This window comes from Eubalaena glacialis, chromosome 10, assembly GCF_028564815.1.
Source record: "Eubalaena glacialis isolate mEubGla1 chromosome 10, mEubGla1.1.hap2.+ XY, whole genome shotgun sequence".
Classification (NCBI taxonomy): domain Eukaryota; kingdom Metazoa; phylum Chordata; class Mammalia; order Artiodactyla; family Balaenidae; genus Eubalaena; species Eubalaena glacialis.
Window position 1 is genome coordinate 71,282,412 of NC_083725.1, and position 26,029 is coordinate 71,308,440.

Genomic DNA, 26,029 nt, shown 5'->3' on the forward strand with positions numbered 1-26,029 from the left:
TTACCAATGAAGAAAGAAGGAGGAGCATTCCAGGAAAGATGAACTTTATGAGTAAAGGCAGGAGGCAAAAAAAAGAAAAGGGCAAGTTTGGGAGACATCAAGTAGGGAGATGTCTAGAGAATAGTTTCTTCATCTACGAGATAGCGATACCGGTAATACATCCCTTTGACGGCTGGTGTAAGGCTCAAATAAGATAATGGATGTAAAGAAGCCTTTGTAAACCATAATGCTGTATGAACATTTCAATAGTAGCAGCTGTTACCCAGCTTGTCCTCTTCTGCCCTCAGTGCCCAGCAGCATCAGGCCCTCACGGGTGTAGGTCAGGTAGGCGTGCACCTCAGCAGCATGGCATGATTGGGTAAGAACCAGGCCCTCTTTCACCTAGCAGCCCTGCATCTTGAGGAGGAGGGGCTTAGAAGCTGCTGGGACTCAGAGCTGGTTCACTCAGGATACATCATTTTCCACAGTGTGACCCCTCTTGCCAAGCGATCCAGGTTCAGAATAGTCAAACATTCCTGAAGCACCTTCTACATACACGTACCGTGAGGGACTGTGCCTTACATGATCTCATTGTCTCCACATTGTAACTGTGAGGTAGTCTGCATTTTACAGGCTTAAAGTGATGTGGTGAGTAAGTGGCAGAGATGGGATTTGAGTCTGTATCGGTGAGATTTTTTCCTGTATGTCCCTTCACAAGTCTTCTGATATCTCTGGGTGGTGAGCAAGTTCCCTGATTAGTTCAGAGTGGAAAACTCTGCGAGGTCTCAGGCAGTGTGGGGTTGAGAGGATTGGAGAAAGTGTTTCTGGGCTCTGTCTTTGGGACTGAGCCATAGCCCTTTCCTCCACATAGGACAGTGGTTCTTGCCTTCAAGGACTGACTTTCCTCCATGTATCTGACTCACCCAGGTGTTTTCAATATGTCCGATTAATCTCTGTGTCCTCAGATCCCAGCATAGGACATGCCACATAGTCACTACTCAGAAGATGCTGGTTGGGCAAATGAATGAACAAATGCCTCTTAATAGAGGCTTCATGTCTTCACTCATCCCTTCTGCCTTCTCTTGTGGTACCATCATGCTCTAAAATGAGATTTTGTTCTTAAGGATTTTTTTTTTTTATATTGCTCATTGACACATAAGCCGAAATTCTCCCTCTTAGAGTTGATTAGGAGCCAGAATGTTCTTAAAGAGGAGGCATGAGTTTGCCTTACTCTCTTATATTCTCTGTTCCCAAGCCTTTTCCTCTATCCACTCAGTGCCCAAAGGTGAGTGGCATTTATAAGGAACACATGGTGAGCCCTCAACTCTTACCAAGTTGGTATAAAGTTGATGTTCTATTTTGGAAATGGAGTCCAGGAGGTTTTCCTGCTGTTGAGTGCTTGGCTGGGTTTGTATTTCCCAGGGTGTTGGAAAGCCATGCATAGGAATGGTAGTGAGTGTGGGAGAAAAACTGAAAGGGGAATCAAAACTGACTCTTGTTCATGGGGATTGTAAGGGAGAGAGATTTCCTTAGTACTTGAAGCCATAATGGAGGGAGGATTAGGTGCATTTAGTCCGGGGTCAGCAAAATATGACCCCCTTCCTGTTTTTTATAGAGTCCACAAACTAAGAATAGCTTTTATTTTATTTTTTATTTTTTTTATTTTTAAATTTAATTTTATTTATTTTTTATACAGCAGGTTCTTATTAGTTATCTATTTTATACATATTAGTGTATATATGTCAATCCCAATCTCCCAAGAATAGCTTTTACATTTTTAAATAGCTGGGAGAAGAATCCAAAGAATTTCGTGACATGCAAAATCTGTATGAAATTCAAATTTCAGTGTCCATAAGTAAAGATTCATTGGCACAGAGCCACTCTTATTCATCTACATCTTGTCCATGGCTGCTTTCACAGAAGAGCAGAGTTGAGTCGAGTAGTTGTAACAGACTGTATGGCTTACCAAGCCTAAAATATTTACTGTCTGGCCCTTTACAGAAAAAGTTTGCCTGGCCCTGGTCGAACCCACCAGTTTTTAAAAAATAGCTTTATTGGTTCCAACATCTGGGTTCTTAACCTCTACTCTACACTGCTGTGTAATAGCTTTATTGGGATATAATTCACATACCATATAATGTACCCATTTAAAATGTACAATTTAATGGTTATTACTATATTCACAGATATGTGCAACCATCACTGGAGTCCGTTTTAGAACATTTTTGTCACCTCAGAGAGAAAACCAATACACATTAGCTATTGTTCCCCTGTCCTCCTATTCCCCCTAGCCCTAATCTACTTTCTGTCTCTAAAGATTTGCTTATTCTAGACATTTCATATTGGAATCATATAATATGTGGTCCTTTGTGACTGGCTTATTTCACTTAATATAATGTTTTCCAGGTTCATCCATGTTGTAGCATGTATCAGAACTTCATTCCTTTTTATGGCTGAATAATATTCTATTGTATGGACACTCTACATTTTGCTTATTCACCCATCAGTTGATGGATATTTGGGTTGTTTCTACCTTTTGGCTGTTATGAATAATGCTGCTATGGTACAGGTTTTTGTGGATAGATTTTTTATTTTATTTTTTATTTAAATAATTAAAAAAAATTTTTATTGTTATTATTTTGACCACACTGCACGGCTTGTGGGATCTTAGTTTTCCAACCAGGGATTGAACCCGAGCCATGGCAGTGAAAGCTCGGAGTCCTAACCACTGGACCGTCAGGGGATTCCCAGTGGACAGATGTTTTCATTTCTCTTGGGTATATACTTAGGAGTGGAATTGCTGGGTCATATGGTGACTATGTTTACCCTTTGAGGAACTGCCATACTGTTTTCCAAAGTGGCTGAACCATTTTACATTCATGTCAGCAGAGCATGGGTTCTAATTTCTTCATATCCTAACACTTGTTATTATCTAATTTTTTAAATTATAGCTATCCTAGTGGATGTGAAATAATATCTCATTATGGTTTTGATTTGCATTTCCCTGTTGATTAATTTTGCCAAACATCTTTTCATGTGCCTATTCATCATTTGTATATCTTGTTTTGAGAAATTAAAAAAAAATTATTTTATATTGGAGCGTAGTTGATTAACAATGTTGTGTTAGTTTCAGGTGTACAGCAAAGTGATTCAGTTATACATATACATGTATCTATTCTTTTTCAAATTCTTTTCCCATTTAGGTTATTATATAATATTGAGCAGCATTCCTTGTGCTATACAGTAGGTCCTTGTTGGGTATCTATTTTAAGTACAGCAGTGTATACATGTCCATCCCAAACTCCCAAAGTCCCCTTCTAAGAATTTGAAAGGGATCTGAAACTTACCATGACCCAAACTGGGTTCTAAATGTCACCTCATCCAAAACCTTCTCTTCCCACAGCCTTTGTCATCTCAGTTGAAGGCAACTCCATTATTTCCATTGCCTGGACCAAAAAATACTCTGAATCATCCATAATTCCTCTCATGCCCCATATCCATTGGTAAATCCAGTGGGTTCTGCCTTCAAAATATGTCCAAAATTTAATCATTTCTCACCCCTACTCCACTGCAGGTACTGAGACTCAACAGCCTTGTAACAGATCACCATGTCTACAGTCTATTCTCAGTGTAGCAACCAGAGAGCTTTAAAAAATGTAAACCAGATCATTTCACTCCTCTGCTCAAAACCCTGTTTTAGCTCCATTTCTCGTTTAGTGTGAAAGCCAAAGTTAACACAAGAGTCAGCAAAGTCCAGGGCTTCCCTAGTGGCGCAGTGGTTGAGAATCCGCCTGCCAATGCAGGGGACACAGGTTCGATCCCTGGTCCGGGAAGATCCCACATGCCGCGGAGCAACTAAGCCCGTGCGCCACAACTACTGAGCCTATGCTGTAGAGCCCGTGAGCCACAACTACTGAGCCCGCATGCTGCAACTACTGAAGCCCATACGCCTAGAGCCTGTGCTCCACAGCAAGAGAAGCCACCGCAGTGAGAAGCCTGTGCACCTCAACGAACAGTAGCGCCCGCTCGCCGCAACTAGAGAAAGCCTGCGCACAGCAATGAAGACCCAACACAGCCAAAAAAAAAAAAAAAAGAGTCAGTAAGGTCCTATGTGACCTGGCTTCCACTTATCATTAGGATCTCCTCCTCTTCATCTATCTCCTTTGGTCTTTCACTTCAGCCACACTCCATGCTGTTTCTCAAACACTCCTTGTTTTTCCTGTCTTAGGGCTTTGTTCTAGCTCTTACCTCTGTCTGGAATATTCTTCCCCCAGATCCACTTTGATAACTCCCTCATGTTTCCAAATATTTTGTCTTTTCTCATACTTTTCCTTATCAATGAGACCTTTCCCAGACTACCCTATGTAATAATGAAATCTGCAAGCCTACTGCATTTCTGGCACCTACATCCTCATTACACATCACTTCTTCTTTTTGTTTGTTTTTTTGGCTTGTTTTTTATTTTTAAGGATTTAATCACCTTCTGGATTCTTTCATTTAATCCATAAGGGCAAGGGATCTGTTTTGTTCACTGCTAAATCCCTGGTACCTAGAATAGTGCTCAGTGTTGGTACTCTATAAATATTGTTAAGTGAATGAATGAATTTATTTAAAAAGGAACAGATTTATTTTTTTACATGGATTCAAATTACTATCTGGGGTCCCTTACTAACCTTAAGAATGTCCTTTAGTACTTTTTATCAGTATCAGGTGTGTCAGCTAGCAATGAATTTTTTCAGTGTTTATTTTGCCTTCACTTTTCTTAATTTTTAAATTAATTTTTGGCTGCACTGGGTCATCGTTGCTGCGCGAGTGCTTTCTCTAGTTGCGGCGAGTGGGGGCTTCTCTTCATTGTGGTGCTTGGGCCTCTCATTGAGGTGGCTTCTCATTGCGGTGTCTGGGCTCTAGGTGTGCGGGCTTCAGTAGTTGTGGCTTGCAGGCTCTAGAGCGCAGGCTCAGTAGTTGTGGCGCATGGGCTTAGTTGCTCCGCGGCATGTGAGATCTTCTCGGACCAGAGCTGGAACCCATGTCCCCTGCATCGGCAGGCGGATTCTTAACCACTGCACCACCAGGGAAGTCCCGCATCCATTGTTTTTGATGAGAATTAGGCTGTTATTTTTATTTGGCTTCCTTTATGTGTAATGAATTATTTTTCTTTTGCTGCTTTTAAGATTTTCTCCTTGCCTTTGGCTTTTAGCTTTTTCTGTGATGTGTCTGTTTGTGGATCTCTTTGCATTTATCCTATCCTCTTTGAAGTTTGTTGAACTTTCTGGATGGGTAGATTAATGCTTTTCAATAAACTTGGGAAATTCCCAGACATTATTTCTTTCTATATATATTTTTTCTGCTCCTTTCTCTTCATCTTCTCCTTTTATTTATTTTTATTTTTAATTTTTTTTGGCCACGCCACGTGACTTGTGGGATCTCAGTTCCCCGACCAGGGATTGAACCCGGGCCATGGCAGTGAAAGCCCGGAATCCTGACTACTGGGCCACCAAGGAACTCACCATCCTTGCCTTTTGATCCTTCCATTATGCATATGAGCAGAATGGTGTTCCACATTTCTCTGAAACTGTTCATTTTTTCTCATTCTTTTTTTCTCTCTGTTTTTTGGATTGTGTAATCTACTTCAGCCTATCTTCAAGTTTGCTATTTCTGTCTTTTGCTGGTTCAGAGCTGCTGTTGAGCTCCTCTCTTAGTTACTGTACTTTTCAACTCCACAACATACCTTTGGTTCTTTTTTGTAATTTCTATCTATTGATATCCTTTATTTGATGTGACATTGTCATCACACATTCCCTTACTTCTTTAATCATGGTTTCCTTTAGTCTTTGAACATATTTATAATGGTTACTTTGGAGCCTTTTTCTGTTAAATTTGAAATTTGGTTGCTCTCACAGACAGTTTCTGTTGCCTGCTTTTTTTCTGGTGTATGGATCATACTTTCCTGTTAATTCGCATACCATATATATATATATATATATATGAAACAACATATGTATTGTTAGAAACTGGATGTTTTTGATCATATACTGGAGCAATTCTGGCTCCTGGTCCAACCCCTCTGGGGCTTGTTATTATTTACTTGTTTGTTTGTTTGGTGACTGGAAAGATTATTTCAGTGGTCTGTTCCCACCACCTCCTGACAGTGTGAAGCCTCTGATGTTGCTTCTCAGAGGGTGCAGCTTTGGATATGCCCACAGTCACCTTTGGATGACAGTGGTTTTGGCAGGGCTCTCTTTGACTCTGTCTTTTCCTGGCCCCACTCAGCTGTTAAGCTCTGTTAGTTGCCATCTGATGACTCTGTTGTTTTCAACAATGCCCTGGGGCATAAATTTTCTCCACAGACTGATCCACTCATATTAGGGCTCCTTTGAAAGGATAGTTCCTGAGATCAGTGTTTGAGATTTGTTCTTACAAGAGGAGGGCTCCTCCCAGCTGTCTCTGTTCCCAGTTCTCGTCAGCAAATTCTTTAGCCTACAGTTTAGCCTATATCTCCAATAAATCCACCCCTCTCCTCCCAATTGCCTTTCACCAGAACTTTCACTGTTTTTCAGAGAGCCCTTAGTCTTAAACTTCTTCACATTCTGTTGCAAATAAAATAATTTCCTTTGGGGAGAGGTTCAAAACTCTCTAAAGCCTGCTTCTCCTACCAGGCAAGAACTCTGAGCTATGGTTCTGGAGTTGGAGGTGGGGACGATGATGTTCTTCTCTTTGAGTGACACCCCCATTTTAGGAGCTGAGCACTTGGTGGAGGGATGGCAGTAGCCTCGTGCCTTCTTGGCTTGCCTCTCCCAGAGTATAATTGCTGTCTTATAAGCTAGGGAAATGGAAGTCAGGTCCCCAGTATGCTCAGTGGCTCTGCATCCAAGGTGAAGTCCCTGCCCCATGAGTGGGGGCTGGGTGGAAGTAGGGAGGCCCACTTCTTTGCTGGATTCACCTAGAACTTAGCTTTAGCAACAGGTAACTGGAAGAAGGAGGAGACATAGCCTTCCAACTGGGAGCTTGGGGACGAGGGAGCCCTGTGTTCTTGGCTGCATCAGTCTGGAATGGAGTTTCTGTCTTACTGATTTGGAAGTGGGGAGAGAGAGAGGGAGCAGGTGTTAATTAAAACACTAGACTCTCACTGTTCTTACTGAGTTTTAGTAGATCTTCTTGAGCAAATGTTTCTTCATTTGCTGTATGCCCTAGGACAATTTCTAGAGACTTTGAATGATTGCTTTTTTTTTTTATGGTATCAGAGATTATATATTTGCATTTTCCAAGTTTTCTGTGATAATGAAAATTACTTGTCATCCATAAAAACATGCTTATTAAAAAAAACCAAATAACTTAGAAGTAAGTGAAGTAAATTACGTAAAGCCCCCTTTCATTCCTCCTCTCCCAATCCTAGTGCCTTGGGCAGAGGAAACCGTCAACATCTTGATATGCATTATTACAGACTTTTTTCTAGGCATGCGCAGACACACACATGCCATATAGATATGTAAACAGGTCCATAACCATATAAACGTAAACAGGAGTGTGCGATTCAGTATTATTGTGCAACTTGTTTTTCATATCACTATGTCTTAGAAATATTTTCATGTCCACACTATAGAGCTCTTTTTATCTGCTGCAGAGTATTGCCTGGTAGGAGTTGGTATGTATTACTTCAATAATTTCTTCATTTATGTACAATCATGTTGTTTCAAATTTTTTGTTATTTCAAAAAATGCTTCGATAGACATACTTATACCTGACTCCTAGGACTTGCGTGAAGATTTCTTCAGGTTGGATGTCTACAGTCAGAGCTGTTAAATCAGAGGCTAGACACCTTTTAAGTATTGATATACACTGCCAAATTGTTCACCTGAAAAGCTACATGGATTTATGCTTTCTCCAACAATGACAGAGTGCTCATTATCTCCAGCACTAGTTATTACCAATCCTTTCATAGCTGCCTTTTCAAGGGATTGGAAAATGGTATTCATTTTAATTTTTGACTGCTTATGAAGTTGAAAGTTTATACATGTTTGTTTATATTTCTTCTTTATAAAAATATTTTTATATCTTTTGTTCATCTTTTGTTTGGTTTCTAGGTGCTTTTATATTAAGGATCTTTAACTTTCTGTTATATGTCACATAATGAATGATTGCTTTTAAAAAATAACTTTTGCCACTTTCATTGGAGAGTGGGTCTATGGAGCTTCTCACACTGTCAAGCCAGAAGTCCCCTCTAACTCATCAGTTTTTAAAAACATTTTTACCCATAACACATTCTGTCCAGTGCTGTGTATTCATCCTATGTAAATGTAGCAGTATTGACCCCAAGAAGATAATCCTTTCTGTTTGGGGAAATATTTTTAAATTAGTGATCCATTTCTATCCCCCTTTCATAAGATTCCCCCGGCAGTAGTCCTTGGCTAGCTTGGATACTTTGGTCCTGATAGTTTGCAAGACTGGAGATGTCAAAATTTCTTAGTCTTTGCCATTCTGGCCAGGTACCTAGCAAGTTGCAACTTCACATGCTGCCTCTAGGATTTGATCTGTGTCATGTGACCAATGTCATGGCCTGAGGACATCAAAGATGATTCCATGACAAGGACTAAGCTTTATCATTGACCTCAGAGAGATTCTCTGTACCTGCATGTGTGCTGGGTACTAGATATATAGGAGTAAAAGGAAAGGTGAAGTGGCTGCCTTAGAAGAAATTCCTCTAGTTGTAGAAATAGCCATGTAAACAGATGAGGATACTGCAGTAGGATAAGTGGATACTGTGATGGAGTCACGGAAGAGGAAGACCTAAGTTAGTTTTACCCATGTACAGAGTTGCTGATATGTCGTTTGGGTCCGAAGAGATGATGGGAGAAGGAGAGTGTTTTAGCCAAGGGAACAGTATGTCCAAAGACATGAGACTGGTCAAGAGCCTGGTACTTTCAGAGAACTTCAAGTATTTCATTATCATTGGGGTTGGGAGGAAGTGACAGTTGATGTGGCAAAGAAGGCAGGGAGGGTCTGGCCAAGTTTGTGAAAGTTCTGTTTTAAATGGAGTTAAAGCTTTCAAAGTAAGAATCATAGAGTAGAATGGAAAGGGCCTTAGAGGTCAGTAGATTACAGTGCCTTGTCTATTGCTGATCGCTTGGCACATGGTCTTCATGTAGCAAGCACTTAGGAAATATCTGTCTTCTACCTCCTCTGTGTATCTCCTTTACATATGAGAGATCAGCATCATTGTAATAGTGGGCTCCAGGATTGCACATTCTTAGTATCTTTATATTCCTCTTATAGTATATTAAATGTATTAATATTTAGGAGAGCTCAGTTCATACATAGGAGAGCTTATTTTGTGCCAGGTACTATTCTAAGTTCTTTTTGTGAATTAATCCATTTATAATACCCTCAATATAAGAGTATTATGAAGTTTGTACTATTATGTCCATTTAACAAATGATGTGACTAATACAATGAAAGTGAGGGATAGAACCAGGATTCAAACCCAGGCAGCCTGGCTCTAGAATCAAGCTCTAAACCATCATGTTACACTGAACCCAAGCCAGTGTAACCCTCTGGCCCCTAGCTGGATATCTTTGTTTTAGGTTGGCTGGCAATGTGGGGACCTTTTTCTTTCTTCTGTATAGTAGACATAATATGCATTGACTACCTACTGTAAGCTAAGCATTCTTCTGGGTGTTCTAGGGCAAGCTCAAGTGAGAGATACTCATTCAGTTATTTAATAACCACATACCTTGCTCTGTGCCAGGCTCTATGCTTGGAGATTGGCTTACAGAGCTAAATTAATTATTTATTTAGGTGTTCCAGAAAATTTGCAAGATGCTGGATAAGGAGATAAGTGACAAATAAAACACAGTTTCTATATTTGAGTTGCTTAGGGGGAGTAAAAAGGGGGTAATTAAATAGTAATTATGGTATAATGGGATAAATACTGTCATAGATATATACCCTGAGGACTAAGAGAACAAATAGGATAGGGCAGTTAATTTGCTTGGGAGAGGTCTGGAAAACTTCACAGAGGCAGTGTCTTTTTCTTCAGCAGATAAAGAGAAGGAGAAACATTTTAAATGGAGCACCTTGTGTAAAGGAAAAAGAGCATGGTCTAGTTTGTTCAAGGAGCCTGAAGTGGCTTGATGTATCTAGAGCAAATGTGGGCAAACTTTTTCTATAAAGGGCCAGATAGTCAATATTTTAGGCTTTGCTGGCCACACAGTCTCTGTCACAACGACTCAAGTCTGCCTTTGAAGCATGAAAGCAGCTATAGACAGTGCATAAATGAATGAATGTGGCTGAGTTCCAATAAAACTTTATTTACAAAAACAAGCAGCAAGCTGGATTTGGCCCATGGCCGTAGTTTCCTGACCCCTGGCCTGGAGTGTAGATGTCTGATAGGGAGGGAGAATGGCCAGGAAGCTGACTGGAAAGTTAGTCTATGGGCCAGATTGTAAAAGGCCTTGAATGTAAGGCCAAGAGGCTAGGGCTTTATCCTATTGGTAATGGGGAGTCATGAGATTTTAAGTAGGTACGTTGGTATCGTTAGATTTATACTTTACAAAGGTCATTCTGGTGACTAGTGTGGTAGATGGACTGGCAGGAGTGAGACTAGATGTACAAAGGTGAGTGAGAAATGACTGTCCTCTCCCTGACCTTGAGCAATAGCTTCTGGTCCACTGAGGACAGATTTTTCACCCCTGAGATATCCATGTCCCAGCATTCTGTACCAATGACATTCAGAGCTGTTGTAGCTAAAATTTGGGTCCTTGCTAGATGTTCACGTGGTGAACAAGAGTTGGGAAGCTTCTCAGATCTGGGGCATGTGTGTTGTGGGTTCTAAACATTGTACGTGTGGGGAAGTGGGAGTGGTGGTGTTGTGGTGTGGTTTGGGAGACATGGAGCGTGAGCAGTGGGGAACAAGGGTGGAAAGGGGAAGGAGGAGTAATTGCTTCCAGGGAAGAACCCAGGAGACCCGCCTGATTCCCGCACCCAAAGATGTGCTGCTCCTCTTCCTGCTTTACCTCAGTGAATTCTGTTCCCTGATGAAGCTGGCTGGGCCTATTTTGTTGGGAATTCTAGAGAGATATCTCCCCTCCTGTCTGCTCTCACCCACACCCCTTCACTACTGCTTCACTTGGGATGGGGTTGCATGCTTTGTGCCACTGCCAGGGAGATCACTTTTCTGAGCTCATAGAACTAAATATACCTAGTAAGAACTGGTCCCTTGGCTCTTCAGAGAGCTGTTGAGCTGCAGCTCTAGCCAATGCTGTATTCCCCCTGGTAAGGCAGGACTTTCAGGGAGCCTCCTTAGACCTTCCTGAGAGAAGAGCTGCTTGTTCTGAGTCCGAAATAGTAAATCCTTGTTGTGGGAGCCAAAAGTTGCCTCTTTGGTTTTGTTTCGGTTTTGCTTTTTGTTGCTTTTAAACTTTGTCTTAAATCAGACATTAGCCATTAGCTGGATGTGGGACAGTGTTCAGAGCAATATGTGATAATGCCTACCTCAAGTATATTGGACGTCAAAGTTCTAGTTCTGTACAACTTTCTTGTATGCTATGTTTATGGCTGGGTAACTGGGACCGTCTATCAGAGGGTATATGGTTTGGTAGGGGAGATAGACGCATAACAAGACTGATTAGGATATACACAGGGACCGTGGGAGCACAGAATAATCATCTTTGATCGAGAAGCCCTCGTTGGGCTTCCCTGGTGGCGCAGTGGTTAAGAATCCGCCTGCCAATGCAGCGGACACGGGTTCGAGCCCTGGTCCGGGAAGATCCCACATGCCACGGAGCAACTAAGCCCGTGCGCCACAACTACTGAGCCTGCGCTCTAGAGCCCGTGAGCCACAACTGCTGAGCCTGCGTGCTGCAACTGCCGAAGCCCACGTGCCTAGAGCCCGTGTTCTGCAACAAGGGAAGCCACTGCAGTGAGAAGCCCGCGCACCGCAACGAAGAGTAGCCCCCGCTTGCCGCAACTAGAGAAAGCCCGTGCACAGCAACGAAGACCCAATGCAGCCAAAAATAAATAAATAAGATTAAAATTTTTTTAAAAATTAAGAAAAAAAAAAAAAGAAGCCCTCGTTATCTTCCTCAGGACTAACTGCCCCACCTCTAAGCTGCCCCAAATTGCGACATATGTATAATACTGTTTGATACGGGCAATTAATTTTTTCTTAATTTTAAGTAAAATGTAAACAAAAACATCTTCATAAAATGTTGCATTATAAAATTAATTTGTAATGAACGATCTACATAAAAACAATGTGCTTGCTTTGCAAACACAACCTCATGACAAGTCCCTTAGCCACCACCCTCCCTTCCAATCAAATTGTAGCCCTTAAGCCTCTCCCAAATAAAATTCCAGAGTTGTCACTGGATGTCAGTGTTCCTAGACCTTTAAATTGTTTTTTTAAAGAGAGCTAGACTTTTGGGGTGAAATTTGATTTTTTAAAAAAATATTTATTTATTTATTTATTTGGCTGCGCTGGGTCTTAGTTGTGGCACGTGGGATCTTCATTGCGGCATGCAGGATCTTTTTAGTTGCAACATGTGGGATCTAGTTCCTTGACCAGGGATCGAACCCAGGCCCCCTGCGTTGGGAATGTGGAGTCTTACCCACTGGACCACCAGGGAAGTCCCTGAAATTTGATTTTTTTTTTTTTAAACTTTGGGTTTATTTATTTATTTATTTATTTATTTATGGCTGTGTTGGGTCTTCGTTTCTGTGTGAGGGCTTTCTCTAGTTGTGGCAAGTGGGGGCCACTCTTCTTCGCGGTGCGCGGGCCTCTCACTATCGCGGCCTCTCCTGTTGCGGAGCACAGGCTCCAGACGCGCAGGCTCAGTAATTGTGGCTCACGGGCCTAGTTGCTCCACAGCATGCGGGATCCTCCCAGACCAGGGCTCGAACCCGTGTCCCCTGCATCGGCAGGCAGATTCTCAACCACTGCGCCACCAGGGAAGCCCCTGAAATTTGATTTTTAAATATAGTTTCAATTTATAAAATGCTCTGTGGGCCATTAAAAGACATGTGCAAAGGCAGTTTATGACTTGTGCAAACATGACTCATTTAATCCTTATCACACTCAAATGAGAGGGATAATTAGCCCTCATTTTGAGGGGAATAACAGGCTCAGAGATGCTAAGTAGCTTGCCCAAAAGTCACATAGGAAGTGTCTGTTTCTAAAGGTTCTGAACTCTTTATATTTACAGTACACCACCTTTCCTCCCCCTAAAGCCTCAGCTCGTTACTTTGTGACCACCTAGAGGGGTGGGATAGGGAGGGTGGGACGTAAGAGGGAGGAGATATGGGGATATATGTATATGTATAGCTGATTCACTTTGTTATACAGCAGAAACTAACACACCATTGTAAAGCAATTATACTCCAATAAAGACGTTAAAAAAAAAAAAAAGAAAAGAAAAAAAGCCTGCTTGTTGCAGCCGCACTTCCTTGTTCTCTAAAGAGGGTCCACCCAGCATCTGGCCCTTCCTTCAGGTATAGCTTCTGTCAGCCCACACTCCTCGTTTGGCACCACCTTCTTGCTGGCCTTGTTTTCTGACCTTACTCTTTCTTTGCGTGCTTAGTGGCCCCAGCAGAGCCTGATGCGAGCCCCTGTGCAGATACTCCTTGCAGTTTCTTCCCATGAACGTCTCTGCTCTCCGTACACCTCAATGACCAGACTTGGCTATAAAAAGAAGTCTATTTCTTGTTGGCTCTCTAAAAGTAGCTGGTATATCTCATCACATGGTTTCCTGAAGTTAGCTGATAATGGTAGAAAATCCTTTTCCTTGGAGATTTCGGCATTTCTGCTCCTAAGGCCTGCATGTGACAAGTGTTTCTCTAGTCTTAGATTAAGAGGGTCTGGGTTAGAGCCTAGGAGGACTAAAGTAGGGTATACCTTAAAGGACGCCTGATGAATCAAAACTTAAAAAATTATGAAGATTAGAAATTTGATCTCTGTGAAGTTTATGCAAAAGCTGACAACTTCTCATTATATCCACGTTACTACTTTGTTTCAAGCCACCATTAGCTCACATCTTGATTATTGCAATTGCCACCTGGTTTCCCCGCATCTGCCCTTGTCCTCCTATAGTCTGCTTCTCAACACAGCATTCAGAGAAATGCTTTTAAAAATGTAAATGCGATCGTGTCACATATCTCTTCAAATTCCTCCAACAGCTTCCATCTCAGAGTAAAAGTCAAAGCCCTTATGATGACCTACAAAGGCCTTTATGATCTGGACCCCTGTTGCTTCCCTGAGTTCATCTCCTACTAGTTACCACCTCACTTGTTTCTCTTTGGCCACACTGGCCTCCTTGCTATTCCTTGAACATACTTGTTCTTGGCTCAGGGCCTTTGCATTTGCCATTTTCTGTTCTTGGGATACTCTTCCAGTTATCCTGCTTGCCTTTCTCCAACATCTCCTTCAGATATTTGCTTAAAAGTCACTTTCTTAATGAGACTTTCCTTGACACCGCTAATGAAGATGATAAATCACTAATACCACTACTCTTGGCCTTCCCTCTTGACCTTCCCTGCTTTATACAAATTATTGTCTATCTCACCCAATTTGGTTGTTAGCTCAATGAGGACAAAGATTTTTGTCTGTTTTGTTTACTATTTACTGCATTTCTAGTGCCTGGAACATAGAAATCTTATATTTGTTGAATAAATGAATGAATGAATTTCTGCCTCCAGACTGACTGTCTCAGACTGCTTGTAACTGTGTCTTCCCTGATATGTCCTAGGGTCTGGTGTTTAAGGTCCAGTGATCTCATCACTTAGGTGCCCAGTGAGAGTAATCAGACTCAATAAAATTAACAAAATTGTTTTAAAATTCATTTTGAAAAATAAGTAACTGAGATTGACAAGAAATGTTCTGAAATAAAAGAGCCATGGAAAGAGGGGGTCAAGACATTAGAAAAAATTTAAAAGCATAAAATTATATTAAATTAAATTAAAATAAAAGTATAATAAAATAGTCAAGTGCTAGCACAAAAATATGGTTTAGTGCAAAAGAATGGAGAGGCTAGAAATATACCCAACTATATGTAGTTGTTATTAATTTATAATTACTTCTTATTAAATAGCATTTTTCCAAAAAAGGAATAAAGACAGATAATTTTTTTTAAGGTCTAAGACATTTATTTATTTATTTATTTATTTATTTATTTATTTATTTATTTTAATTGAAGTATAGTTGATTTACAATGTTGTGCTAGTTTCTGGTGTACAGCAAAGTGATTCAGTTTTTTATATATTGATGTATGTATGTGTATATATGTGTGTGTGTATATATATGTATATATGTGTATATATATATTCTTTTTCATAGTCTTTTCCATTATAGGTTTTTACAAGGTTTTGAATATCGTTCCCTGTGCTATACAGTTGGACCTTGTTCTTTATCTATTTTATATATAGTAGTTTTTAATCTTCTAATCCCAAACTCCTAATTTATCCCCCCCACCCCCATTTCTCCTTTGGTAACTGTAAGTTTGTTTTCTATGTCTGTGAGTCTGTTTCTGTTTTGTAAATAAGTTTGTTTGTATCAGTTTTTTAGATTCTACATATAGGTGATATCATATGATATTTGTCTTTCTCTGTCTGACTTATTTCACTTAGTATGGTAATCTCTAGGTCCATCCATTGCTGCAAATGGCATTATTTCATTCTTTTTTTTATGGCTGAGTAATATTCCATTGTGTATATATACCACATCTTCTTTATCCATTCATCTGTCAATGGACATTTAGGTTGCTTCCGTGGAAAGACAGATAATTTAATAAATGGAGTTGGGATACTGGTAGCAATTTGGGAAAAAAATGTTAAGAGTCACAATTTATAGCATACAATACATTGGATGTTAGGTGGTCTAAAGGGCTGACTATTAAAAAATCCAAACATGTTAAATACTTCAGTCAGTTTACCTTTCTAAGAATTGACAAAATCTCCTTGCTCTGGGCCCTTCCCCATGTCACTTACCTAATTCTTATTAAAAAGTAGATTCTCTCGCCAATTTCAAATGAGACATTGGGGAGCTGGAGAACCTAACCCACACATGTCAGAAGGAACCTGAGTTTAGTTGTGGGCGGAGGACACAGAGAACTGTTAAACTTAGGCACTGCTCTTCACTCCTCATCTCGCCGGAGGTCTTGACTTCCCTTCAGGATTCTAGCCTCCATGAAAATGTAGCTAGGCCGTACCTATACCCCAGGTAGTAGACTGCACTAGAGCTGCACTCCAGTATGTAGCTATTAGCCATACGTGGCCATTTAAACTTATATGTAAATTAATTTTTAAAAAATTTCAGTTCTTTAGTCATACTAGCCACATTATGAGTGCTCAATAGCTGCCTGTGCCTAGTGACAGTTGTTTGGACAGAACAGATATTGAACTTTTCCATTATTGCAGAAAGTTGTATTGGACAGTGCTACGTTATAGTTGTGGACATTGTCAAGCTCCTTGTGCTCAGCAGCCTATACCCTGGCTAGGTTGAGAGTACTCCAGTGTGGTCTCTCTTCAAACTTCTCTTCTGAGTCTTTAAGCCCAGACGTCTTATGTCTGAAAAACCCAGGGGAGAAAATCATCCCACTATTGTGGGTTTAAGGAATCTGGGACCATTCTGTCAATCATCTATTCATTTAGTCAACAACATTTACTGACATTACTCTGGGTCAGACCCTTTCCTTTCTTGGACCCTGGGGATAATGAAAGGTGGATAAGAGACATTTCCTGAAAATTCTACTAAAATGTGTTCTTGTGAGAGTAGTGATCAGAGTTGCATATTTCTTTGATGTTTGAGGCTCAGTGGAAAGCAGTGATCACTGTTTAATCTTATACATACTAATGTGGTTAAGGATTGGGCTGAATGAGTATCTGTGAAATTAATTACCAGTTAAATTTCTAAAAGCTTTGATTTCTTTTGCTTTTCTTTTTTCTTGTAAAAGTATAGTGTGAAAAAAAATCCACATAACTAAAGGACAGCATACGCAGTACAGGGGAAAAGTTTAGACTATAAAGTCAGATACCTTGGGTTGGAATACTAACTCTATCACTTATCAGCTGTAACCTTGGGCAGATGTTTCAGTTATCTAATGCTGCATAACAAACTTCCCCCAAACGTAGAGGTTCCAAACAACAAAAACATTTATTTTATCATGTTTCTGCAATCTTGGCTTGGCTTATCAGGGACAGCTCCTGTGTGTCCACTTGGCATCAGGTGAAGTAACTCAAAATCTAGGGGCTAGAATCACCTGAAGTCTCAGTCACTCACATGTCTGACTCCTGGGCTGGAAGACTCAGACAGCTTGGGCTGCTCAGACATTGCTAGCTCTAAATAGTCTTTACACATGATCTCTCCAGAATGATAGCCTCAGGGTAGCCAGGCTTCTTACATGGTGGCTCAGAGCTCCCAAGGCATGTGTCCCCAAAGGGAGTGAGCCAGGTGGAATCTATATTGCCTTTTCTAACCTAGCCTGGGAAGTCATTTGACATCATTACTGCCACATTCTGTTTGTTAGAAGATGAGTCATTAATGTCAGCCTATATTCAAGGGCAGAGGAATTCAACTTTTATGGAAGGATTGTCAAAGAATTGTGGACATATTTTAAAATTGTCACAGCAAGTAATTTAATCTCTTTAATGTTTTGAGAATTTGGGGCAAACTGTGTTCTTTAAGACTATTACTGTTCTTGGACTTCCCTGGTGGCGCAGTGGTTAAGAATCTGCCTGCCAGTGCAGGGGACATGGGTTCGAGCCCTGGTCCAGGAAGATCCCACATGCTGCAGAGCAACTAAGCCCATGTGCCACAACTACTGAGCCTTGCTCTAGAGCCCACGAGCCACAACTACTGAGCTTGCGTGCTGCAACTACTGAAGCCCGCACGCCTAGAGCCCGTGCTCCGCAACAAGAGAAGCCACCGCAATGAGAAACCCGCGCACCTCAACGAAGAGTAGCCCCCGCTCGCCGCAACTAAAGAAAAGCCTGCGAGCAGCAGCGAAGACCCAACGCAGCCTAAATAAATAAATAAATAAAGACTGTTACTGTTCTCATTTGTAAAATAAGTGTGATAATTCATTCGTTGTGAAGATTAGATGAGAAAATAGAAGCTCTTGGAATGTTGCTTAGTGTGTAAATGAATGCTCAAAAGTTGTTAATTCTTCCTTTTCCATAATTAAAAAAATATGAGGAAGGAATTTCTTACTCACGTTTATTTTTTTCTCAAGTGAAATATATAACAAAGAAGAAAAGGCAGTCTAGTTAGTAAGTAGGACATAGTCACATGGAAGGATACATGGATGATGTGATACACTTGTACATCCGGCAGGTGGGATGTGCTGTGGGTAGCTAGGTGACCTGTGAGGAGATCTTAGTGGGCTGGCTCCCAGGTATCTCTTGTGACTTGTGTGCTTTCCCTTGCAGTTCCTGAGGGAAGACCTCAATTACCACGACCCAACGGTGAAACACAGCACCTTCCATGGTGAGGATAAGCTCATCAGCGTAGAGGACTTGTGGAAGGCATGGAAGTCTTCAGAAGGTAATAGGCAGCCTGGTTGTCAATCCTAGTTGCCGGAAGGTTTAGAGAAGAGAGAAGAAGATGGGTAGCAATTTGGCCTTTAAAGGACATGAATATAAAATGCTTAGTAAAGAGCAAATTACTGAAATGGTTCTACATACAGTCACTGAATAGAGACTGTATAGAGACTGAATAAGACTGAAGAGAGTCACTGTGCTGAGAATGGGGGAAGATGCTCCAAACAGAGTTGGAGTTGTTCTCATTAGAATTCTTATCGAATTCTATCCTATCCCTACACCTCTCGTTACCAGCTGTTCCCATCCCCCAAAGGAATCTCACAGCTTTGGCTGCTTCATCTCCAGAGACAGGGAGCTTGCTGGCCTTTTGAGGCAGCCCCTTTCTTCTGAAGCTCCCCACTTGGTCCTGGCTCTGCCGAGTCCTAGATGATTCAAAGGTTGGGTCGAAGTACAGTTGAACTTTCTCCCGAGTCTTCTCTTCCAGGTTAAATAGCCCTAGTTCTTTGAAGAAAACATTTTTTTCCAGCCTCCTCTTCATCTTGGTCTCCTGCGTGTGGACACTTTTGTTAATGTCTTTCTTAGATCATGGCTCCTACAGTTGGACGCAGACCCCCGGGTGTGGTTTGATCAGCACAGAGCCGAGCAGGACCATCCGCTTCTCAGTTCTGGACCCTGTGTGTCTGTTAATGCAGTCTGATTAGATACTGGTACCTTCAGCAGTCAAATCACTCTGCTGACTCATGTTGAACTTATTAAATTAAAACTTTAGCTCTTTAGATCTTTTTCATGCGTGAGACTGCTAAACCATGAATACCTGTTTTTTTTTTTTCCTCCTAGAGCATTTGCTTCAGAATTCTGAGTGAAAGAGCATGTCTAATTGTATGAGGCTTGACAGGAAAGGAAAAAACAGTGCCTTAGCCTCCTTTCCATTTGTGTCTATGGCTAGAGCTTCCTTTAATACTAATAAGAATGGAAGCAATCTCTCCCCTGGGTCTCTTAGGGTATGTCTTGATGCTAAGAAGAGTTAAAAATAAGTGACCACCAGCATTCCTGGTTTTTCGGATGAGGAACCTTAGGCCTAAATTTATTTGTTTATTTATTTATTTTATTAAAAAAAATTTTTTTTAACATCTTTATTGGAGTATAATTGCTTTACAATGGTGTGTTAGTTTCTGCTTTATAACAAAGTGAATCAGCTATACATATACATATATCCCCATATCTCCTCCCTCAGGCCTAAATTTATAAAGTTACTTGTTCATTGTATTTAGTAAATAGTGGAGCCAGGACTTAGACCTGGACCTTCTGCTCTCTAGGCCAATGCTTTTCCATACCACCTTGGTTGAAAGCACTGGTCTGGTTGTAGAGAAGACCAGTTTTGGTAGGAATGAGGCAGTTTCTATTTTTGTTTAAATTCTTACCTAGGGGGCTTCCTTGGTGGCATAGTGGTTAAGAATCTGCCTGCCAGTGCAGGGGACACAGGTTCGAGCCCTGGTCCGGGAAGATCCCACATGCTGCGGAGCAATTAAGCCTGTGCGCCACAACTACTGAGCCTGCGTGCCACAACTACTGAAGCCCGTGTGCCTAGAGCCCGTGCTCCACAACAAGAGAAGCCACCACAATGAGAAGCCCGAACCCCGCAAGGAAGAGTAGCCCCTGCTTGCCGCAACTAGAGAAAGCCCGCGTGCAGGAACGAAGACCCAATGCAGCCAAAAATAAATAAATTAAATAAATTTAAAAAGAAAATTCTTACCTAGGATTATGGAATTTCAATTCTGGAAGAGATCATCTGTAATATAGATGGAGAACATTAGATTTAAACAGGAAGACCTGGATTTTTTTTTTTTTAATATTTTATTTATTTATTTGGCTGCTCTGGGTCTTAGTTGTGGTATGCGGGATCTTTGTTGCTGCTTGTGGAATCTTCATTGTGGCATGTGGGCTCTTTAGTTGAGGCATGCAGGATCTTTTAGTTGCGGCATGCGGGATCTAGTTCTCTGACCAGGGATCGAACCTGTACCCCCTGCACTGGGAGCATGGAGTCCTAATCAGTGGACCACCAAGGAAGTCCCAGGAAGACCTGGATTCTAATCCTGGTTGTAGGATGGACAGGCTGATGCTTGTTAACTCTGTTTTTATCAATTTTGAAGAAGCATAATTTAGCTATATAGATAGCTTTCTGGAAATTGTTATCCTTGTGGGGGCTTTTGTTTAATAGCTCCTGAGCAACTCAGGCTGTCTACTGATGAGAGATCAAGCACAGAAATGATCTTTGGAATGATACCAGCACTGCCAGGAAAAATCTTCTAACAGTACCATTTAATTTTAGTTTTCTTCTTTTTCTGTAATAACTTGAGGCCATGGCGCCTGGGTTTTAAGAGTGGGTGTCAAAAGTAGGAACTTAGAATGAAAGATGGCAGGGAGAGCATTCCTGGCCTTCTCTGAAAGCCAAAGAGAAGTAGCTGGGAAGGGAAAGTGACCAAGAGAGGGCAGAAACAGAGGGATTAAATCATAGTATTAGAAAACAGCTCAAGACAATTTTCTGGTAAGAACTTTATTTCTGGACTCAGCAACTAATTGGAACACTTCCAAGTGTGTTCTAAATGACAGGAAGATGGAAGACAATGGAGTGAGTTTTGCAGAGTTGGTACCCATTACTGATGAGCAGAGAAAAACATTTCAATGCACAGTGATGTAGCTCATAGCTAAGCTAGAAGTGATACATATGTACCATTTTAGGATTTGCTCACCATGTGTCATGCCTGATGGTTTGACAAACTAAAAGTGAGAATCTTCTTGTGTACTATTTCTCCCAACAGTTTGTTTCATTATTCCAAGTAAGGCCCCTAATCTCTCTGGAGTTATGATTTCCAGAGCTACAAAAAGCATGTACTATTCTGTCACTGGCTCAAACTGGCTGGCCTGAGTTTTTCTAGATGATGTAGATATCAGCAGTGGTCATTTGTATTCAGAACATTAGCTGACTAATGCCAGTACCATCTATGTGATTAATGTTGTTAACATTTTCTGACTAATGTTGGGGCCAGTCTTTTCTCTGTGTTATTTAGATTTAAGCAGAAAAGCCTGATACTCTCTACATTAGCCAGCTCTGGACTTTAATAATAAAAACAACAACAACAACTACAAAACTACTCTAATGTTTATATCGTATTTAATATGTGCTAGGCAATGTTCTGAGTGCTTTACCAATATTAACTCTTATTTCTTACAAAAAGCTTATGAAGTGTAAATACTACGATTGTCTCCATTTACAGATGAGGAAGATGAAGCAGAAAGAAAGTGATTAAGTGAAATAATGTAATGCAATTTTGTCACTAACTATCCAGGGTTAGTGCAGACTTCATAAGAAAAGGGCACAATACCTAACAAGAATACTGTCACTTCAGACACCAAACTAGCCATAAGCTCTGGGTGTTCCCAGACCACCTGTGCTCTGACCAACTGGCTGCAAAATCAGGGGTTCCCACAATCCCCTCAGGTTTAATAATTTACTAAATAACTCTCAGGATTCAGGGAAGTGCTATGCTTATGATTACAATTTCATTATAAAGGATAAAAATTAGGACCAGCAAAAAGAAGACACCCATATGGCAAAGTCTTGTAGGGTCCTGAATGTGGAGCTTCTGTGTCCTTTCCCCATGGAATCAGGACATGTTGCCCTCCTGGCACATCAGTCATCAATGCAACCATGAAGTTCAACTGAGCCTCATTATCCAGAGTTTTTATTGGGGTTTCCTATAACTTAGGCATGATTGATTGACCACATGATTGAACTCAATGGCCAGCCTTCTATTCCTCCCCAAAGGCCGGGCTGATATCACCTGGCTCAGAGCCCCAGTCTTCTAGTCACATGGTTGATCTTTCTGGTGACCAGCCCCCATCCAGAGTCATCTCATTAGCATGAACTCAAGTGTGACCCAAGGGCCCACCATGAATAACAAAGATACTCCTATAATCAGGGAAATTGACCTAAAGACAAAAACCAGCCAAATTCTTTATTATACAAAATTAAGTCATTAAGTAAGGAAGAGCTGAACTAGTAGAGCTGAGGAAGAGTTGAGAACAAGGGCAACTCCAGGGATCCCAGCAGCAGGGACTAGGGGATTGGCCTCTTCTAATTAGTAACTCTCATATGTCTCGGCTACATTCATTCTTCATCTCTAAGTAAGTGTCTTTGCTCAAGAGTCAGATACAGTGGAGGGAGAATCAGATTGGCATAGTTTGGATCACAGACTTATGTAGGGTAGTAACAGTGAGAGAAGAGAGTATGTGTGTGTGGGAAGAGTTGGAGGGTGCTGCAAATTCCAATCTCTCTAAGATCCTTGAGGTAGGGAGAGTAGCAGTTCTTTAACAGAAGAGATGCCAGGTGAATTTTGTAGAATCTTTGAGCAGTAGAATTGTTGTTTGTATGTTTGAGCCAATGGAAACAGTAACTATGCCCTTTGTAGTGAGGGGTGGTGGGAGGCATTGACCTAAGAGGATTCCCTTCTAAAGCATGGCTTCCATTCTTCTAAACAAAGTGCAGTATTACTATTTCTTCTCCCTTTTTGTGGACATGAGATTTAAAAAGATGTTGTCTGCCAAACAAAGCATATTTCTTAATAATTTCTTTACCCATTTTTATGGATCAAAGGCACCTTAACCATCAATTTTGATTCTAACTAAAGAGTATGATTCCAGCTAAAACAAAATAACCTGGTATTCTAGTGTCACTCTGAACTTTGTGTTGAGATGTTTTTGTCTTTTTTTAAAATAAATTTATTTCTTTATTTATTTCTGGCTGCATTGGGTCTTTGTTGCTGCACACGGGCTTTCTCTAGTTGCGGTGAGCAGGGGCTACTCTTCGTTGCAGTGTGCAGGCTTCTCACTGCAGTGGCTTCTCTTGTTGCGGAGCATGGGCTCTAGGCACATGGGCTTAGTACTTGTGGCACACAGGCTTAGTTGCTCCGCGGCATGTGGGACCTTCCCAGACCAGGGATCGAACCCGTGTCCCCTGCATTGGTAGGCGGGTTCTTAACCACTGCATCACCAGGGAACTCCCGAGAAGATGTTTGTTTTCTGCTAGGCTTTTGGAAATAAGAAAATAAGCTGACAGATCTCCTGTCTGTTCGTTTGTAGGACAGGATTTTTCGTAGGAGCAGTAGAGCAGTACTGGAGAACCAGGAGGGTTTTAGGGAGAAAACTCAGCAGAACTGTCCTCTCTGTTGACATAACACAGGGGACCAGGTGGCATTGGACTTTTGCATAAACCATTTCAAAAGTCAGATCAATATAAAAGAGTTGGCATCCCCTTTTTGCTTTTACATAAACCTGACGAGAGATCTATTTATTCTGTTCTTTTAGCTATTTAAAAATTACTTTGCTAAGTGAATCATCAAGTCATTTAGTTAAATTCCTCAACCATAGTTGTTTGTTGCTATATTTTTTGGGAAAAAGGTACAACTGGCTTTTTCTTTCTTACATTCTTTCAGGTATAAATACAAAATGACCATGATGTGTTAAATCATTACATCAACGCTGGTTGCTTTTTGTTATCTGAAGAAAATGAACTTATCACAGTCATTTTCTATTTATATTACATAGCTATTTGAGGGTAAAATGTCTTACTTGTATCCACATTTAATAAAGGGAACTGAGCATCTCTTACCTATTTCTGTTCCCAAGTCCTGAGGATTCTACCTCTTTAATATATTTTATGTGCATCTCCTATGATACTGTTTTAGCTCAACTTCCTCTTTTTTTAAATTTTTATTTATTTATTTATTTATTTATTTTTGGCTGTGTTGGGTCTTCGTTGCTGTGCGCGGGCTTTCTCTAGTTGCGGCGAGCGGGGGCTACTCTTCGTTGCGGTGTGCGGGCTTCCTCATTGCAGTGGCTTCTCTCATTGTGGAGCACAGGCTCTAGGCGCTTGGGCTTCAGTAGTTGCGGCACGTGGGCTCAGTAGTTGTGGCACACGAGCTTAGTTGCTCCGCGGCATGTGGGATTTTCCCGGACCAGGGATCGAACCCGTGTCCCCTGCATTGGCAGGTGGATTCTCAACCACTGTGCCACTGGGGAAGCCCTCAACTTCCTCTTTTGAAAGAGATTTATTGAGTTGTAATTGACAATAAAATAAGGTATAAATATTTAAAGTGTACAATTTTCAAAGTTCTGACACATGTATACAACTGTGAAACCATCACCACAATCAAGATAGTGAATATATTCATCACCCCTACAATTTTTCTCACAGCCTTTTGTGATCTCTCCCCTCCTACCTCTCAGACAACTACTGATCTTTCAGCTGCTATAGGTGTGTTTGCATTTTGTAGAATTTTATATAGATGGAATCATATAATATATACTTAAAAAATTGGCTTCTTTCACTTAGCATAATTATTTTGAGATTTATTCATATTGTTGCATATATAATTATTTTATTTATTTTTATTGCTGAGTAGTAGTCCATTGTCTAAATATACCACAATTTGTTTATCCATCACCTGCTGATAGACATTTGAGTTATTTCCAGTTTTTGGTTATTACAAATAAAGCTTCAATGAACATTCATGTACAAGTCTTTCTATGGGCACATATTTTCTTTTCTCTTAGGTAAATATCTAGTAATGGAATGGCTAGATCACATGGTAGGTATATATTTTTAAAAAACTGTTGGACTGTCTTCAAAGTAGTTGTATCATTTTACATTCCCAGCAGCAGTGTATGACTTTCAGTGCTTCCACATCCTCACCAGCACTTGGTATGGTCAGTCTTCTAAATTTTAGCTATTCTAATAGTGTAGTGTTATCACATAGTGGTTTTATTTTGCATTTACCTGATGACTAATGATGTTGGGCATCTTTTCATGTGCTTTAATTGCCATTCATATATCTTTTTTGGTGGATTATCTGTCCAAATCTTATGTCTTTTTAAAAATTGGGTTGTTTGTTTTCTTATTGTTGAGTTTTGAGAGTCCTTTATGTATTCTGGATATAAATCCTTTATGAGATGTATGCTTTGCAAAGATTTTCTCTCAGTCTGTGGCTTATCATCCTCTTTACAGTGTCTTTTAAAGAACAGAAAGTTTTAATTTTTCTGAAGTCCAGTTTATCAATTTGTTCTTTTATGGATCATGCTTTTGGTATCATGTATAAGAAATCTTTTCCTAACCCAAGCTTACACAAACATTTTCTCCTACCTTTCCTTCTAGAAGTTTTATAGTTTTAGGTTTTACATTTAGGCCTATGATCTGTTTTGTATTAATTTTTGTATATGGTGTTAAGTATGGATTTTAGTTCTTTTTTGTGCTTGTGGATGTCCCAATTGTTCTGGAACCATTTGTTGAAAATTCTATCCTTTCTCCACTGCATTGCCTTGCACCTTTTGTCAAAAATCGGTTGTCCATATAAACATGGGTTTATTTATGAACTCTCTATTCTTTTTTTTTTTTTTTTATGGCTGTGTTGGGTCTTCGTTTCTGTGCGAGGGCTTTCTCTAGTTGCGGCAAGTGGGGGCCACTCTTCATCGC

General features: G+C 40.6%; 1 protein-coding gene across 3 annotated transcripts in view; it reads left to right on the plus strand.

Annotated features, from left to right (window-relative positions):
* STIM1 (stromal interaction molecule 1) overlaps positions 1–26,029 on the plus strand; it is a 202,651-nt gene that overhangs the window by 129,730 nt on the left and 46,892 nt on the right. For 2 of the 3 annotated variants that reach the window (XM_061201347.1, XM_061201350.1), the window contains exon 3: positions 18,391–18,505. In XM_061201347.1, the coding sequence (XP_061057330.1) occupies positions 18,391–18,505 (115 nt within the window). The remainder of the gene's footprint in view (positions 1–18,390; positions 18,506–26,029) is intronic. The other variant, XM_061201349.1, reaches the window with a different exon arrangement.